Source organism: Carassius gibelio, chromosome A8 (genome assembly GCF_023724105.1).
Source record: "Carassius gibelio isolate Cgi1373 ecotype wild population from Czech Republic chromosome A8, carGib1.2-hapl.c, whole genome shotgun sequence".
Classification (NCBI taxonomy): Eukaryota; Metazoa; Chordata; class Actinopteri; order Cypriniformes; family Cyprinidae; genus Carassius; species Carassius gibelio.
In genome coordinates this window covers 11,884,479-11,900,758 of record NC_068378.1, presented here as the reverse complement: position 1 = coordinate 11,900,758, position 16,280 = coordinate 11,884,479, and the positions used below count along the sequence as shown (strand labels likewise).

At 36.1% G+C, this 16,280-nt stretch overlaps 2 protein-coding genes across 2 annotated transcripts; both read right to left on the bottom strand.

The window, feature by feature from the left end:
• Positions 1–369: 369 nt before the first annotated feature.
• Positions 370–4,407, bottom strand: LOC128018469 (acanthoscurrin-1-like). The gene is made up of 2 exons (XM_052603973.1): positions 4,043–4,407; positions 370–1,758 (listed from the first exon to the last, which is right to left on the bottom strand). Exons 1-2 carry the CDS (start codon positions 4,152–4,154, stop codon positions 1,184–1,186), a joined length of 687 nt encoding a protein of 228 aa, XP_052459933.1. The 5' UTR covers positions 4,155–4,407; the 3' UTR covers positions 370–1,183.
• Positions 4,408–4,694: 287 nt separating this feature from the next.
• LOC128018471 (ras association domain-containing protein 2-like) lies at positions 4,695–14,613 on the bottom strand. The gene is made up of 10 exons (XM_052603976.1): positions 14,448–14,613; positions 11,651–11,734; positions 10,634–10,709; positions 10,114–10,265; positions 8,441–8,550; positions 8,222–8,364; positions 7,964–8,117; positions 7,288–7,409; positions 7,098–7,195; positions 4,695–5,526 (listed from the first exon to the last, which is right to left on the bottom strand). Exons 2-10 carry the CDS (start codon positions 11,701–11,703, stop codon positions 5,457–5,459), a joined length of 978 nt encoding a protein of 325 aa, XP_052459936.1. The 5' UTR covers positions 11,704–11,734; positions 14,448–14,613; the 3' UTR covers positions 4,695–5,456.
• Between the last annotated feature and the right edge of the window lie 1,667 nt (positions 14,614–16,280).

Genomic DNA, 16,280 nt, shown 5'->3' with positions numbered 1-16,280 from the left:
CATTTAACATATGTATATATATAGAGAGAGAGAGAGAGAGAGAGAGTTAAAGATGTGTTATACATTGTTTAAGATGAAAAAGGATGCAGCTACAATAATATATTGGGGAAGAAAATGACTCCTGCCTTTTTCTAAACAGAATTTAAATGCTCTTTGTTGCTCTTTGCATGTAAAACTTCAAAAGCCTGTCAATTTCATGTCCATATCTGAAAATGCCGTCTATTTTTAGGATCAAAGTAATAGTTGATTTAAAACAGTCACAATTTGTCCCAGTTATCTAGGATTCCAAATGTAGCATTTCTGACTAAATCACACCACATTTACCCAAATTATCACTCACACAGAAATGAAAAATGACAAAACATGAAGTATTTAAGGAAGTGTATTTATTTTATATTAGCAGTACAAAAATAAACGTACATACTGGTAAACAGATCTAAGAAGGTGTACAAGCGAGAGCGCTGGAATCTTTTGGTTTAAGACAATCAGCTGCTTGTTAAAGAGCTCGGGTAAGTGAGGTAGAGAGTGCCCGAGCCCTTTAACAAGATTTGCTCTTGACCAGACACACTTCGGCAAGCTTATTGTGGTTTAATGTGATTTTACCATAAGCCTTGTTTTATTTTGAATGTTCGCTGACGTAAATGGCAGGAACAGATTAAATCATTGAGAAGAACAATCAATGCACATTTGTGTAAATATAAAGTATAAATATACACGTGATGCTCTGCAAATATCTTTAGATAATAACTACATATATATTTTGAATGATGCAAAACCCCATCTTTCAGATAAACTAAATCATTACAAAAATCTACTTTATTCATTTATAAAACCATAATTCTCAAGAAAAAAAATTACAGGCATATGCTTTTCATAACTCTTGCTTCAGAGCTAAAAAACAAAACAAAAAACAAACATTGGAAACTATTTCAAACTAAAGTCTATTGGTTCAAAATGCCATGCAAGCAACTGTAACATTATTTTTCTGCTGTCAATGCAGGCCTCAGGTGTAATGAAATCCTTGATAGTGGTTGAGTTGCTCTTCATTTTACTCCATGTTTTAATGCTACGTCTGTCACACATTTTTTATTTTGTTAGATTATTTGATTATTTTTGTATGGAAAGAAGTGGCAGATGTAAGAAGGTGCCCAAGACTGACCTATGCCGAGTGCCAAAGTGTCCTTTATAACAGAATGTACCCAAGTAAGAATGACATCACAAGTCCAAAAACTGTCAGGCAGCTATAAATAGGTCCAGAACTGGCAGCATCTGTGTAATAATCCACATCTGTCTCATTGTGAACATGATCTCTTGAATGCTCACCACCATGTCCTTCGTGTCCGTGTCTGTGCCCATGTCCGTGGCCGTACCCGTGGCCGTGGCCATGCCCATACCCTGCACCGTAGCCTCCATAACCACCATAGCCATGCCCGTAGCCATATCCAGGTTGGGCCAAGGAGCTCAAGCCGTGTCCGACCAGCATTCCCCCTACAGCTCCGGCGGCGGCTGCCCCTACTACCTTCCCTGTACTGTGTCCCGAGGAGCCTCCGGTATGGACTGGTGGGGCATGGTAATGTCCACCGCCTCCTCCCCATCCCGTGCGTCCGGCGCTGCTTCCACCCCATCCTCCACCCCGGCCTCCCCCACGGCCAAAGCCCCCGCCCCGACGTGACTGGACCGCAGGAAACATCACAGTCAGGAGTAGCAGGCAGTTCATCAACATGATGATTTTATATTGGGAGAACATCCTGGAAGATGCTGTGAACACACAAGGGCAGAGGTTGACTGGATGTACTGTGTAGTCTGGTAACACAGGCGGTGCATGTAAACTCTCTGAAGCAAAGAGCTAAACATAGTCCAGAAAACCTATCAGTCTTTGACTCATCGGTCCCAATGAGATCTGTCTGATTAGTGGACACAGAGGAGTTGGAAGGAAGGATATAGAGAAAGCCAATAATGTCAAGAAAGAAAAATTAGAGAGGTCCCATTTTCTAAAATGTCTATAGGCTCTTATTTAAAAAAAAACAAAACAAAAAGTAGCTATGTATGTTAAAATAACCTTAAAGCTGCGGTAGGGAACTTTTGGCGCTCCAGCGGTTAATAAACAGAACTGCTTGCGTCTTGCGGAAGAACATCGTAGCCGGAACTACTTCTCTCTGTTTATGTCTATGAAGAATCACAAAGGTACTGGGTTACTCCGCCACAGTATCCCGGAAGCAATCTAAAATAGTCCGAATATAAACACTTATTATAGGTGCACCCTAGTGATTCAGGACCAGCTAAAAACACGGTTTGGAAAATGGATTCATGGTGTACTCGCTTATTATATACATTTTTCTACATTTTGAACACAAACAAAGTTACGGACCGCAGCTCTGATTGGCTGTTTTTTACCGGGAGCGATGTATTTCTGCAAATGGCAATAGGATACACCAGAGGAGTTTGATTTTTTCACAGATTATCTGTCTCATATTCTTCTGTCAGGACATAATGACAGGTTTAATAAATATGTACAAAATTTATTTTACAAAAGTTCCCTACAGCACCTTTAAGGGGGAAAAAAATAATGCAAGAGATTTTCTGTAAAAACAATTTTCAGAGGATTTCTGATCTTAAGAACCCTGTTGGTTGTTGAATGTTTAAGCATAAGTTTAATACATTAGAGAGACAATTCAGTTTTTAAAACAAGTGAAAAAAGTAATTCAAGATATATTCTCTAAAAACAAATCTTTTAAGAGTCTTACATCTTATTAAGGATGTTTAAGTAATCTTAATTTTTCATAGTAAAAAAAGTGCAAAAACCTGGAATGTCCTTTGAGAAAAATAAAATAATATACAGTCTTGTTCAGAGGCCATAAAAATACAACCGTGCCCATGCAGTGACTAAATGTTTTCACTATAACTTCATCATCATCAGGCGCTGGTTGCATAAACTGCTTAGACTAGTCTTAAAAACTAGCCATTTGTTTTTTATGTTGTTTTCTTCTTAAAAATCTTCTGTTAAAACTCAACTGCTAGTTGGTTAAACTAGTTCTTAAGACAGAGTCTTAAGTGTTTGTGTTCATGCAACTGTACCCAGTATCTATATTTATACACATACACACTACCAGTGAAAAAAATAATAATAATAATATTTGAGAATTTCTAATGTTTCCGAAAGTCATTTTGCTCACTGCATTTATTTGAGGGAAAAAATTAGTAAAACAGGAACATTGTGAAATACGATTACAATTTAACAGATCTTTTGGTAACACTTTATAATAAGGTTCCATTTGTTAACATTAACTAACAATGATAAATACTTCCAAAGCATTTATTAATCTAAAAAAAAAAGTTAATGTTGATTCTAACATTTACTAATACATTATTAAAATCAAAAGTTGATCTATTAATTTTGGTGAGCAAAAAGATTTGTTTCAAAAACATGAAAAAAGCTTAATTATTCCTACATTTTCATTGGTAGGATGAAACAGTATGTGTGTGTGTGTGTGTGTGTGTTTGTGTTGATATATATATAAATATAGTGATTTTTGGTTTTCAGGAACCAGACCTCCAGTTCACCGTCTAGTTATATTCTCACACCTGCACAATTCAATCCAATGTAACATAAAGGCAAAGTTCATTTTTACAATCATTCAGTTATGAGGTAACCTTTACAGCAAGGTGACCATCACTCTAAAATTACCCTAGAATAATTTCAACAGCACTAGAATATATATACATACATATATACATATATACATACATATATATACATATACATATATATATATATATATATATATATATATATATATATATATATATATATATATATTTATATTTATATTTATATTTATATTTATATATACCATGGGTTCTGTTTTAACAGCCTTAGAAAATAAAATAAACAGTAATACAGCATTCAACAAAGAAATCTCACACACTGGTATGTAATTATCCACTATAAAGATATACTTTTCTTTTAGAAAAAAAAGATAAAATAATAATATTAATTATTGTTATAATATAGGGTTCAAATGAAGAGGATGCACTGACTTACGTTGAACAGGTATCTGTATTCTGGAAGGTTCAGGATGTCGTCCTCCTCTCTGGTCTGCTGAGCTTGAATGGATGAGAGTAGAACTCACACAAGTACACGTACACAGCGGCATTAACTGACTGCTGCTCCTTCTGATTGGTTGAGTGAATGAACTTATGTCGTCCGTCTCACCGGCACAGGATCAGAATATCGCTCTAATCCACCAACAGGATTAAGACGGTCTTTAGGCCCAGGGGTCATTCTGTGGGGTCGGTCATGTGGTGATTGTGTCTCTCCATGAGCTCAGAGATGCTGGTTAGGTAACCCACGAGACGACCTGCAGCCACATCATGTGCAAGACCAATAGTTCTGACGATCACATAATGACTGTCTTTTGGCTGGTAGGTTGTTTGGATCCTGTTAATATTTACTGTGGTTCTCAGAAGCCATTATATAGTTGGGTAAACATCTATAGTGATGGACTCAACAAAGAATACGTTTCAAAAGCAAAATAAATCTGTGTTGAAAAAGGTACATGTAATTATATATAAAACGTCTCAACACTCACATGCTCAAATTCATACAAGCAACAAATGCATTTGTTAAGTGCGAATAAAACAGCTTTTCAAATTTTTCTGATGATAATACTTTATTTAAATATAATTATCACCATATATTCAGTTTTACAATCAGTATCATATTAACACATGCCAGATAAAATGTCAGAAGGATGACAACACAGAGTCCAGTCATAGGTGTGAATGAGAGTCTAAATGTAAAAGAAAAATATGAAGCTCTTTCGTAGCAACTACAGCCATGCTGTACTCTTCAGATACCCAAACATTCATACCAGCAAAACTGACCCAATCAAACATCCCAAACAATATTCACATATTCAGTCCGTTTTCAATCATCTTTAAATTCACAGTCTTTTACTTAGCTTCTTACCATTCAGAGATTTCTTATCACTGTCTAAAAGAGACGTTGGTCAAATGGAGCTGTAATCAGACTGTAATGGTACAACAGGTTGGCTCAGACCGCATATATATTCTCAAAACATGCAACACGTGAAGTGATCAGTCAATTATCACCCTTTTTAAAGAGTTAAACCAAACAAATAATACTTAAGTTGTATGCGTTTATCTTTGTTACGTTGTGCTTCTTCTTATAATTGCTCTTTCCAGTGATCACTGGATGATGAAATTCCCTGGTTTAGTTGAATGTGCTTTTATATTATTGTACCTGCATGTGATTCCCTACAGCACCAGAATATGTAGAGAAAAATATACAAAGATTTTTTATATTATAAGATGTACCATCCACTGGTCAGCATAAATCAATGCATATTAAGGATTAACAATCATCTAGGACAGAAAGGGCTGATCAGATTCTGTCTGGAAGTCCACTGATTGACATGAAGAAGGGCAAGTGCTCGTCACATACAGGTGGAGCCCTCTGGAGAACACTGGAGCTGCTTCTCAATGGTACAACGCAGATACTTGTATCTATTCAGAAAGAGATGCATGGATAATTAAATCACAAAGAAGTTCATTTAAAAAGATTTTGACTGTGGCTGTTGATGCATCATTGCTTTGGAAGTCTCTTAGAAATGAAACCGATATTTTTCCCAGCATGCTGCCCTTGACGTCACAGTTTAGAATAGTCTCTAGTGAAGGGCTTGGGATTGTGTGTCTTGTGGTGCCATCAGCCAATTAGCATTGTCATGACATCCTTTTGTGTGGCGCTTGAGTCAGCAGTCACATGGCATTTAGCCTCAAAAGACCTGGCAGCAGATTTGAGAGCCCATGAGCCACAATGAGCAACAACAAGTTTCTAATCACAGATTTTCTGTGTAAGTTGAGCAATTGCCTTAGAGAAGCAAGGTAGCGATGTTTCGTGATGTTTTCTTAATATTTTGACTCTGTTTTATATATAACATTTTAATTTGAATTTTAGTTAGTTTTGTTGTGTGTTGCTATATATATATATATATATATATATATATATATATATATATATATATATTATATTAGATACAAGTTTAACCTTTATTAATTTTTATTTCAGTTAATTTTAGTGCAGGTTAAGATAAATGAAAATGAGACATTTTTGCATTGGCTTTTAGCTGATATTCAACTCTACCCTAAAATAACATTAAAAAAAACATTAAAATAAACAATTAATAATAATAAAATCAAGTTGTAAACTGAAACGTATGTCATGTAGAATATTATATGATAGTTCTTCAAAATTAAAAAAAAAGTAAAAATAATTGTCGGTTAATTAAACATGAAGCCTTGTCATAATTACAAAAAAAAAACGGATATAGGCAAGAATTTCTCTGAAAAGGTTGAGGTTTTAAGACTTGGGAATTTAAGACTCTGCCATGCCGCCCTAAAATGGCTCGTTTAAACATGCCCCAACATGTCACTATGTGGAAATATTTGTGTAATGCCGCCCAAATGTTCATGCAAACGTGGAAACGTGCAAAGAAGGTGTGGTTTCATTAACCACAGTTAGTGTTGAAGCGAGACTTAGGTCTCTGCAGAGCAAAAGTGGGCGTTTATCACCATGTGGGTGTTTTCAAACTGCTGGGTGTTTCTGAATCATGCAATCTAAATGATCGCCCTTACCCAACCCCACCCCTAAACCTAACGTCACTATTACATCAACCAATCAGGTATCATGGTGTAAAAACACCTTGATCTAGTAACTCCCATTACTTTCCTGCAGAGACCTATACTTGGGTTGAAGCAGCCATGACTTGCGGTTTTCTGCCAGTCACAATGCACTGGGTCAGATGGCCAATCAGAGCAGACTGTGCTTGTCAGAAGGAGGGACTTTATAGAAAATTACACGTTTAAGAGAGGCGGGACATAGAGGACCTACAATAATGTACAGTATTTGAAAAGTAATGTTTTTTTTTTTTTTACACTAAACCATGTCAACATATTCTGTTACACCAAAATACAGACAAACAAATGATCTTTAAAAAAGCATCACATGACCCCTTTGACTGATTCAAAGCTTCAGAACCCATGATTTCTCCCATCTGCTTATGTCAGTTAGTTTTTACCTGCTTCTCAGCTTCTGCACCTCTCTGTCCTCCTCTTCCTTCAGTTTGATAATAAAACTCTGCAGCACAGGCATCTCAAATTTGATGTACTGCGCCACCTAGAGCAGTGGAGAGCAACTGCAGTCAGAATCTTTGCATGTTTTATCATCACAATTTCTAAGCAGTTCGACCCTGTTTCACACACACTCACTTCATAGGGAATCTCCTCTCCCAGATCCTGCTCCATGAGAAAGATCTTGCAGACGTGCTCACATGGTCCCTGAAGTATTCTCACTACTAACGGGTGGTCTGTACGCTTTAGCTGAACACGCTCTGAAATATATAACACGTTTTGTACATATATAACTAGATTAGATACAATTTTCTGTAGAAAATGAAAAAATGTAAGCAGTATATAGGAGAGCAGAAAATGTAAGTGGTGACTAAATGTGTGCAAAACTGGTTAGCACCACAATACTAGTGTTTTGTGGGAAGTTTCCAAAGAGTTGCTATCTGGTTGTTGAAATTTATGCACATGTGGTTGCATACTGGCCCATATTTAATATAATTAATATCCATCATAAGATTTCAGGTATCATGTCTGTAGCACAAACATAACTTTTAATATATATATATATATATATATATATATATATATATTAAAAGTTATGTTTGTGCTACAGACATGATGATGATATATATATATTGAAATAGAAAAAAAAATCTTCTGGTAGCAGTATATTAGTTGTTATTATTAGTGTACATTGATTCTAGCCTCCAACATTGTACAACAGTCATGTTGTTGTCTGTCCACTAGATGGAGATTCAGTGTTGCAACAGTCAAGTCATTTATTAAATGGAGAAACTATAAGCAGACAGCAGCTGACCTCCGCTGGCATGAACGAGATAGAGGGCGAACTCATCTGGGCTGTTCTCGATCTTAAACTTATTCAGTAACACCCGCAGCACCTGTGGCGTGGTCATACAGCTGTTGATCCGTGCGTTAGTCACAGAACCATACGCAGGAGTGAACACAGACGTCTGAATCAAATAGAAAGAGGAACAAGAGACTGCATGACTGAGATCACTGAACATAAGGTCAAACAATCTCTCACACACACACACAGTGTTTCTTCTAAAGTTACCTTGTGGTTGTAGAAGTGACCATTGATGGAAAATCTGTGCCTTCTGATTCGCCGCTGGTCGCTAGGAGACCGTTTCCTGCCCCGTCTCAGTACTCCAGCATCACTTTTGGTTCTAAGAAGCTGAGCGGAGATGTCACACGCATCTGCCATGAGAACAGAGCATGAGCCGGCAGAACAAGTCAGTTTCACATAGTCTATCTTTTTGAATGAAAGCTGTACCTTCTTCTTCTTCTTCATGGTCTTGTGATCTGCTGTTGCTCGATTGGTCCTCTGGGGGCGTCACTTCCATCTGAGGCGGAGTTTGAGGAGTCTGTTTCTGACCATCCTGACTGAAAAACAAGAAAAGAGGAACATAATTCTTCCACAACATAAAATCACAATCCACAGCAGAGCAAAAAGTATCTGGCGTCAACATTTTCCTGAACTTATTTGCACCCAAAAATGCACCTTATACACTACATACATTTTTTGGTCTCTAATGCAAGTATGCATTATTTGATTATTTTTATTTTTATTTGATAGTATTTTTTGTTACTAACAATAAAAAGTTGTGGCTCAATATTTTTGTGGAAACCATGAAACATTTTGGTTAACATTAAAGTGAAATAAATAAGCAACATTTAATCTTGCAGTTTTTCATGCTGTAAGACACAAATCTTATTCAGTACTGAAATCCTAGAATCGGCCATAATGAATCTTATTATTTATCCAAATGAAGCCAAAACCACCAGGTACATGTTAATTCCAGTCATAATCTTTCTGTCATGCATGTGAACACATACTGGAGTGGACTTAAAGTCAAGTGATTCTGGGAACCGCTTGTTAAGATAACATAATACGATTCTGGCCTGTACGTGCTCAGTTCCTCGGCTCTTTCATTCTGTTGACTGACCCCCAGTAGGTGCTGAAAACAATATTAGCACTGGAGCACTCAGAAACAAATAGTTCTTTTGAAGTCCCCATTTGGAACCATAAGGCAAAAACAGACAAGAGGAGATCAAAACCATAAACATCAGAAATTTGTGAATTATTTATAACACACACGTCCAAAACATTTCAGAAGAGGGAATGCCAAAAACATGGTCATTGCAAGGATAGGGTTGCTATGGCAACAAACAAAGCAGGCTCTCAGCTGTTAGGATGTCAAGGTCAGTTGAGTTTAAAGAAGGCTTATGAAAGAAATCTTGGTTTTTCTGTGACAATGATAATGTTTGTATGCTACAGATGATAAGACATACAGTAAGTATTGATATATAAACACTGATTTATCAGTCGTACACTACCTTTCAAAAGTTAGTGGTCATTAAGATGTTTTCTAAAGAAATTAATAATTTTGTTCAGCAAGAACACATTTAATTAATCAGAAGTGACAGTAACTTTCTAGTCATCAAAATAATCCTAAAAGCAAACTGCATTAACGTTTCCACAAAATATTAAGCAGCACAACTGTTTTTAACATTGATAATAATCAGAAATGTTTCTTGATCACCAAATAATAATATAAGAATGATTACTGAAAGATTATGTGACACTGAAGACTGAAGTAATGACTGCTGAAAATTCAGCTTTGCATCAGAGAAATAAATTACATTTTAAAATATATCCAGAGAGAAAACGGTTATTTTAAATTGCAATAATATTTTAAAATATTTCTCTTTTTACTTTTATTTAATGCAAACTTAATGAGCATAAAAGACTTTATCTTAACAAATGTTACCGACCTCAAATTTTTAAATGGTAGTGTATATTTACATAATAATCAATCTTATTTGATTTTTTTCAGTGGACTTTCTTTCTGTCTTCATCAGTGTACAGCAGGTCCTCAATACCGCATGTATAGGAAGTTAATGAGCTCATTTAAATATATTTGTGTGTTTGCGTCATTGTCTGACCTCTGGTTGTCTAGATTACACCCCGAGTGCCAGGAGGTAGAGGAGGGAGGAGGTTTGATTCGCTCATGGTCATCCTGCATCTGAAGCCTGATTGGTCGACGCAAACCCCATGAGATATTGAGAAGTCCTTCAATGATCAGCTCCTCCTCTTCCTGCAGGCACAATATATACAGCATACATATATACTCAGACTTGAATCTGTTACCTGACCAAAAAACAAGTTACGGTACACAATGGACCTGAGTATTAGATTTAAATAACTTTTACTTTTAGAATAAATGAGACTGATAAATGATAAATACAGCATATCTAATATATAAGTCATTTGGCACAGCCAGAGCACCTGAGCAAGCTGCATTTACAGACACCTCCACACACACACACACACACACACAGACACACATCCCCTCCAGTCCCAGACAGTTATTACTCCCCAGACAATAGTGAATAACTGAGAAAGCACACAAGGGGTCCACCGCTTCCCCACCTGCCACACGACGAGTGTAAAACTCTTTCTCACCTCTCTGTGACGTAACTGCAGGTTCTTTCCTTCATAGTAGAGATTGTAGGTCTTTAAATGAGAGAGAATGCTGCTCCTGAGAAAGTTTGTTCAACAATTATTTTAATCTTTGATTATATATATATATATTTATATATATATACACACACACAAATGGTATTTAAATGTTGTGATTTTAATAATATTGTTTCAGTATTTATGTTTTTAGAATAATTCATAATATCCATGTATTTAATTAGTTAGTAGCTTGTCAATGTAAAGTCAGCTGGTCATGGTGAAACAATAAAGGTTTGATCATTCGGTCTGGGTATTATTTTGCTGTAATAACATCTGACTGTACATTATCGCTTATTATGCATTGTGAAAAGATTATTACAGAACTGTCAGAGGTAGTAACGGCAAAAAAAAGAGCAACATTTCTGTTGTTCAGATGTTTTAACATCCCAATCATGGGTTGATTTTAAAGGGTTAGTTCGCCCAAAAATGAAAATTATGTCATTAATAACTCACCCTTATGCTGTTCCAAACATGTAAGGCCTCCTTACATGTTTGTAATAATGCGTATTAGAGACACGAACCGTTCAAAACGATTCAGTTCGATTTGGTGAACTGAATGATTCATTTGCGAACCGGATATCCAGACTGTTTTGATTTGAACTCTCTCTCACAACAGACACGGAAGAGAAGACAATGCTGAATAAAGTCATCGTTTTTGCTATTTTTGGACCAAAATGTATTTTCGATGCTTCAAAAAATTCCAGCGGACCCTCTGATGTCACATGGACTACTTTGATGATGTTTTTCTTACCTTTCTGGACATGGACAGTATACCGTACACACAGCTTCAATGGAGGGACTGAGAGCTCTCGGACTAAATCTAAAATATCTGAAACTGTGTTCCGAAGATAAAAGGAGGTCTTACGGGTTTGGAACAGCATTATTAATGACATCATTTTCATTTTTGGGCGAACTAACCCTTTAACATTATTATGAGTTTGGTGAAAGATTTATACTCACTTGCTGATGAATTTATTCTCTCCGACCCGCACACCGTTATTCCTGTCATCCATTTTATCTTAGCCACGACTGCATGGAAGGACTCTAGAGAGACAGAGAAAGAGAGAGAGAAACGTTTCTAATTTTAACATTAAAGAATTAACTCTTCTGTATCTAGGTCAGAGCAAGAAGGGTGTAAGAGAATAACAAACTCTCTCAAAATAAAGTATGCATATCTCACACTCACTAGATCGTGTGTTTTTTGATATCTCTCGACAAGAGAATGCTCTGTTCTATATCACACAAACTCATGTGACGTGGACATCTGCAAGTCACAGCTGAAAGTAAACTATTCATGAGGATGTGATCAGAATAGACATGGAGCACATACTGGAATGAATGAGAGGATTGACACAGACAAGACCAGTTCAACACATTTAAAGACCCTATGAAATTCAAGGTCTGTGCCCTTTAGTCTATGTGTGTTAGCTTCGAATTCAGCTACAGCAGTGGCACTCAATACCAGTCCTCGCGTACCACCGCTCTGTACATTTTGTATGCATCTCTTATCACTTCAGAAGTTTAATGCCCTGAGAAGAGGACTTCACACCATGATATTCCACCATGATTCCAGTTCAAACGGAGTGTATATGTTCCATTCAAAGGGCATTAAAGTGTGAGAGACACGAATTTAAATTGTATTTATTTACAGAGGTCTGTTATATCACACTTCTCACTTCTCTAGTAAGTTTCGTCTGTGTGTGAAGGTGTTTCAGACAGTGATGTAGCGCAAATCCGTGAATGAATCTTCCAAAATGAAGTAAACTTCAACGGATTTCTTGTGCTCAGGAAGTAGGGAGCAATAAACGCTGTGTAGGGACATTGACAATCTGAACACAGTTCATTCATGGAGCTCTCTTCTAACGAGCTGGTCGTCTGAGTTCAAACGTTTGTTATCAGTAAGATTTTATTTAAAATGTGTGCTTTTATTCAGCAGTGGCACATAATATTGATCAAAAGTAAAAAAAAAAAAAAAAAGTCACAGTAAAAATTATATTTCAAATAAATGCTGCTCTTTTGAACATTCTATATCTGAAAAACAGGCATTGTGTTTTCCACAAAAATATTAATCAGCACAAATGTTTTCAACTTTGATGAACAGCAAATCAGAACATTATAATGACTGCTGAAGGATCATGTGACACTGAAGACTGGAGTAATGGCTGCTCAAAACTCAAGTTTTTCCATCACAGGAATAAACTACATAAAAATAAATAAAAATAAAAATAAAAATTTGATGAGCAAAAGATACTACAAAAACTTCAAAAACATAAATTCTTACCAACCCAAAACGTTTAAACAGCAGTGTATGCTAACACACTTCTTAGACTCACTTTTAGCAAATATTAACATTTAAATTTTGTCTTTCTCAATTGATGAGTCATGTTGCACTACAGTTTTTTGTCCAATCAAATGATATCTAGAATGCCCCCCCCCCAAACAGACACTTTAGTTTTTATCAGACTGCTTATGACTGATGCTCCGTCATAATGATCAATATTTTTATGTTTTAGAAATGTCACTGATTGAAATACAATGACTGCTGTAAGATAATAAAGCACTGTTCCTTGTGATTCATTACAGATGAAACCAGAGACCGAATACATTTTTAATATGTAATTCATTCATAATCATTGGTTCTTTAAAACCAACAGAAATGCTCACACAGAGAATTAAAACACGAGTGATATTCAGTTTAAATTATTTATCACATTGTGAATTGTTCAAAATAAAAAAAATTACATTTTTCAATACAGAATATTGTAATCTGTCAATTTCAAAGATGAACGAGTACAGTTATGACCAGTTGTAAAGCTCAATAGCTTGCACATATACTCATGTTTGGAGGTTCCCCTGGCACAATACAGACTGCTCGACTTAAGGCTTCCTTCCTCACCAGCTGGAAAGGCTTTACAGAAGCTTCCGGAGACGGGGACAGGTGCAGGACAACAGCGGGACTGTAACCCTGCTGTTACAACTACTCCTAGCCATTGCTGTTTTATTGTATCTTATTCAAAACATTCAGTATAAAACTCTCATGCCAACAAAACTGAAATGAATAGGTGTCAAACCACATCTAACTTTAATAAAACAAGCTTTTTTTAAAGATACTTTTTCACACTGAACCTAATGTTAAAGGAACTGAAAGAGAGGAAATAGCAGTGGCTATCTGCCTAGTATACGGTTTCACAACTTTGTGAACCAGCGTTAAAGGGAAAATTCATCCAGAATAAAAAAATAATCATTTACACACCCTTATATTGTTTCAAATATGTACGACTTTCTTTGTTTTGTGGAGCATATACATATATTTTTGAAGAATGTTGGCAATCAAACCATTTCGTTTCCCACTGAAAAAATATAATGGAAGTCAGTGGGATCCAAAACAGTAATAACATTCTTTAAAATATCTTTGTGTGTGTGTGTGTGTGTGTGTGTTCCACAGTAAAAAGAAATGGATACAAGTTTGGAAAGACATGAGGGTGAGTAAATCATGAGAGAATGTTCATTTTTGGGTCAACTATCTCTTTAAATGCAGAAACCAGTCATTTGTCCTCTGTACTACATGATAAAATGATATACAAGTCACTTAAAAGAACAATTCCTGCATTTACTCCTCTACATCTAAATTTAGACACTGATTTAAATATTGACATTTTCAACAGAACAAAGAGTAATAGGCTACTTCCCATTTACTGTCTCACTATCTCACAGGATTTCCTGAACTAGATATAAGACTTAACTGAACGCACATTACCTTCTTTCTGTTGTAAATGTCTCTTTTGCAGCCGATCGTCTAGTGGTGTTTAAATGTTAAACCAGTGCAGAATCCATGTGACTCTTCTAAACTCTTCCTCTCTGATATGCACAGCGGAAACTGACATGAGGTTTCAGACTTCCCCAGCGGTGGTTTCACAGCCTCCTCCTCCCTTTATCTGTCCGTGTCTGCCTCTCTCAAGTTCTCCACTGTCTTTATTCACACTGTCATTAATCATTGTGAGCACTTAGAAGAACTTTAGGAGAACTACTTAGTGTACACATGTAATTCAAGAGTCCAACACACATACAAATACACACAAACAGAGCACAGGTGTGATCCATAATGGAACCGCTAATGGCCTCAATCAGTCCCTGACAAAACTCCTTCACAATTACCCTTTCAGAAGATCATTATCCCACCAGCAAACAATAGGGTCTCTCTCTTGTATGGGCATGTTTTCTTATCAACACTACCATCTCCTGACCCAGAGTGTACAGTTAGCTGTAGCTGTTAGAGCATATGTGTGTGTGTGTTTGTGTGTGTAAATGTGTGTGTGTGTCCCCTCCCAAGTCTTTCATACACACCACTCGCTGCGCTCAATCAGGAGATGATGAAATATTCAATACCAATCGACCCAGAGCAGCTTATTCTGACATTAATATTTCATATCCTAAATATAGTTCTGCCAGAACTACAGAAGTGCTATTAGTCTCTGATACAAATCCAAAAGTCATTGCCAGCAGATAATAGGCATCAGATGACAGGTGTTGATTAGATTATGGATGCATGATATATTGGTGCCAATTTTTTTATGTGAATATCCATTTTTCCTACTTACCAATTAAAATGATTTATTTTGGTTTTTGATTATTGGTAAATGTGTATCAAAATATATTTGAATTTGCATGTACACTACCATTTTAAATTTTGCTCAGTAGGATTTTTGCTGGTTTTTAAAGAAATTTATATATATTTTTAATTCAGCAAGGAAGGATGTATTAAAATGAACAAAAGTGACAGGAAAGACATTTATAATATTAAAACGATTTCTATTTCAAATAAATGCTGTTCTTTGGAAGTTTCTATTCAACAAATAATTCTGTATTGTATTAGAGTTTACAAAAAAATATTAAGCAGCACAACTATTCAAAAACAATATTTTTCAAAAAACATTAAAAATACAACACTTGTCAACACCAAAGTAGAGTACAATTACTACACACACAAACTGGCCAAAACATCAATCCAAGACATGCTGAACAAGGAAAAGGGGAAGTCAAGAGAAAAAAACATTTCACAATCTTAATCCTTCCTTACTCAAGATATTCAGTTAAACGTTGGTTAGAGAAATAAAAATAAAGAAAAAAATCCAGTTTTCCATCCAACATGACCTTGCTTCAGTCTCTAGCAATGCTTTAGCAATGCTAAAGCCACTTTTTCACGCTTTTCACTTGAACAGCCATCAAACCATTTCAGCATCACGTTTCAAGAGGCATGTACTTTTCCACGCTTATGCAACTGTGCACTCTTGCATTAAATGTGTCCAGGGAGTCTATTAAAATCGAATGCAAAAGAGCATGAGAACTATTTTTTGGACTCATGCGACTATCCAATTTGCCAGTTCTCCAAAAGATCAACTCTGCCTCTACAACAGTACCTAATTATGAATAATTACATATGTTTTTCAAACACAGACAGTCTGGTGGCTTGGCACTTGAGTTATACATGTGTCGGTGCTGGGAAGACTGTGGAAGTGGGACAGACAGGATGGAAGCGGTGGTTTAATCCTGCTTTAGCATCCAAAACTAACCAAACTCTGTAGCTGGACAT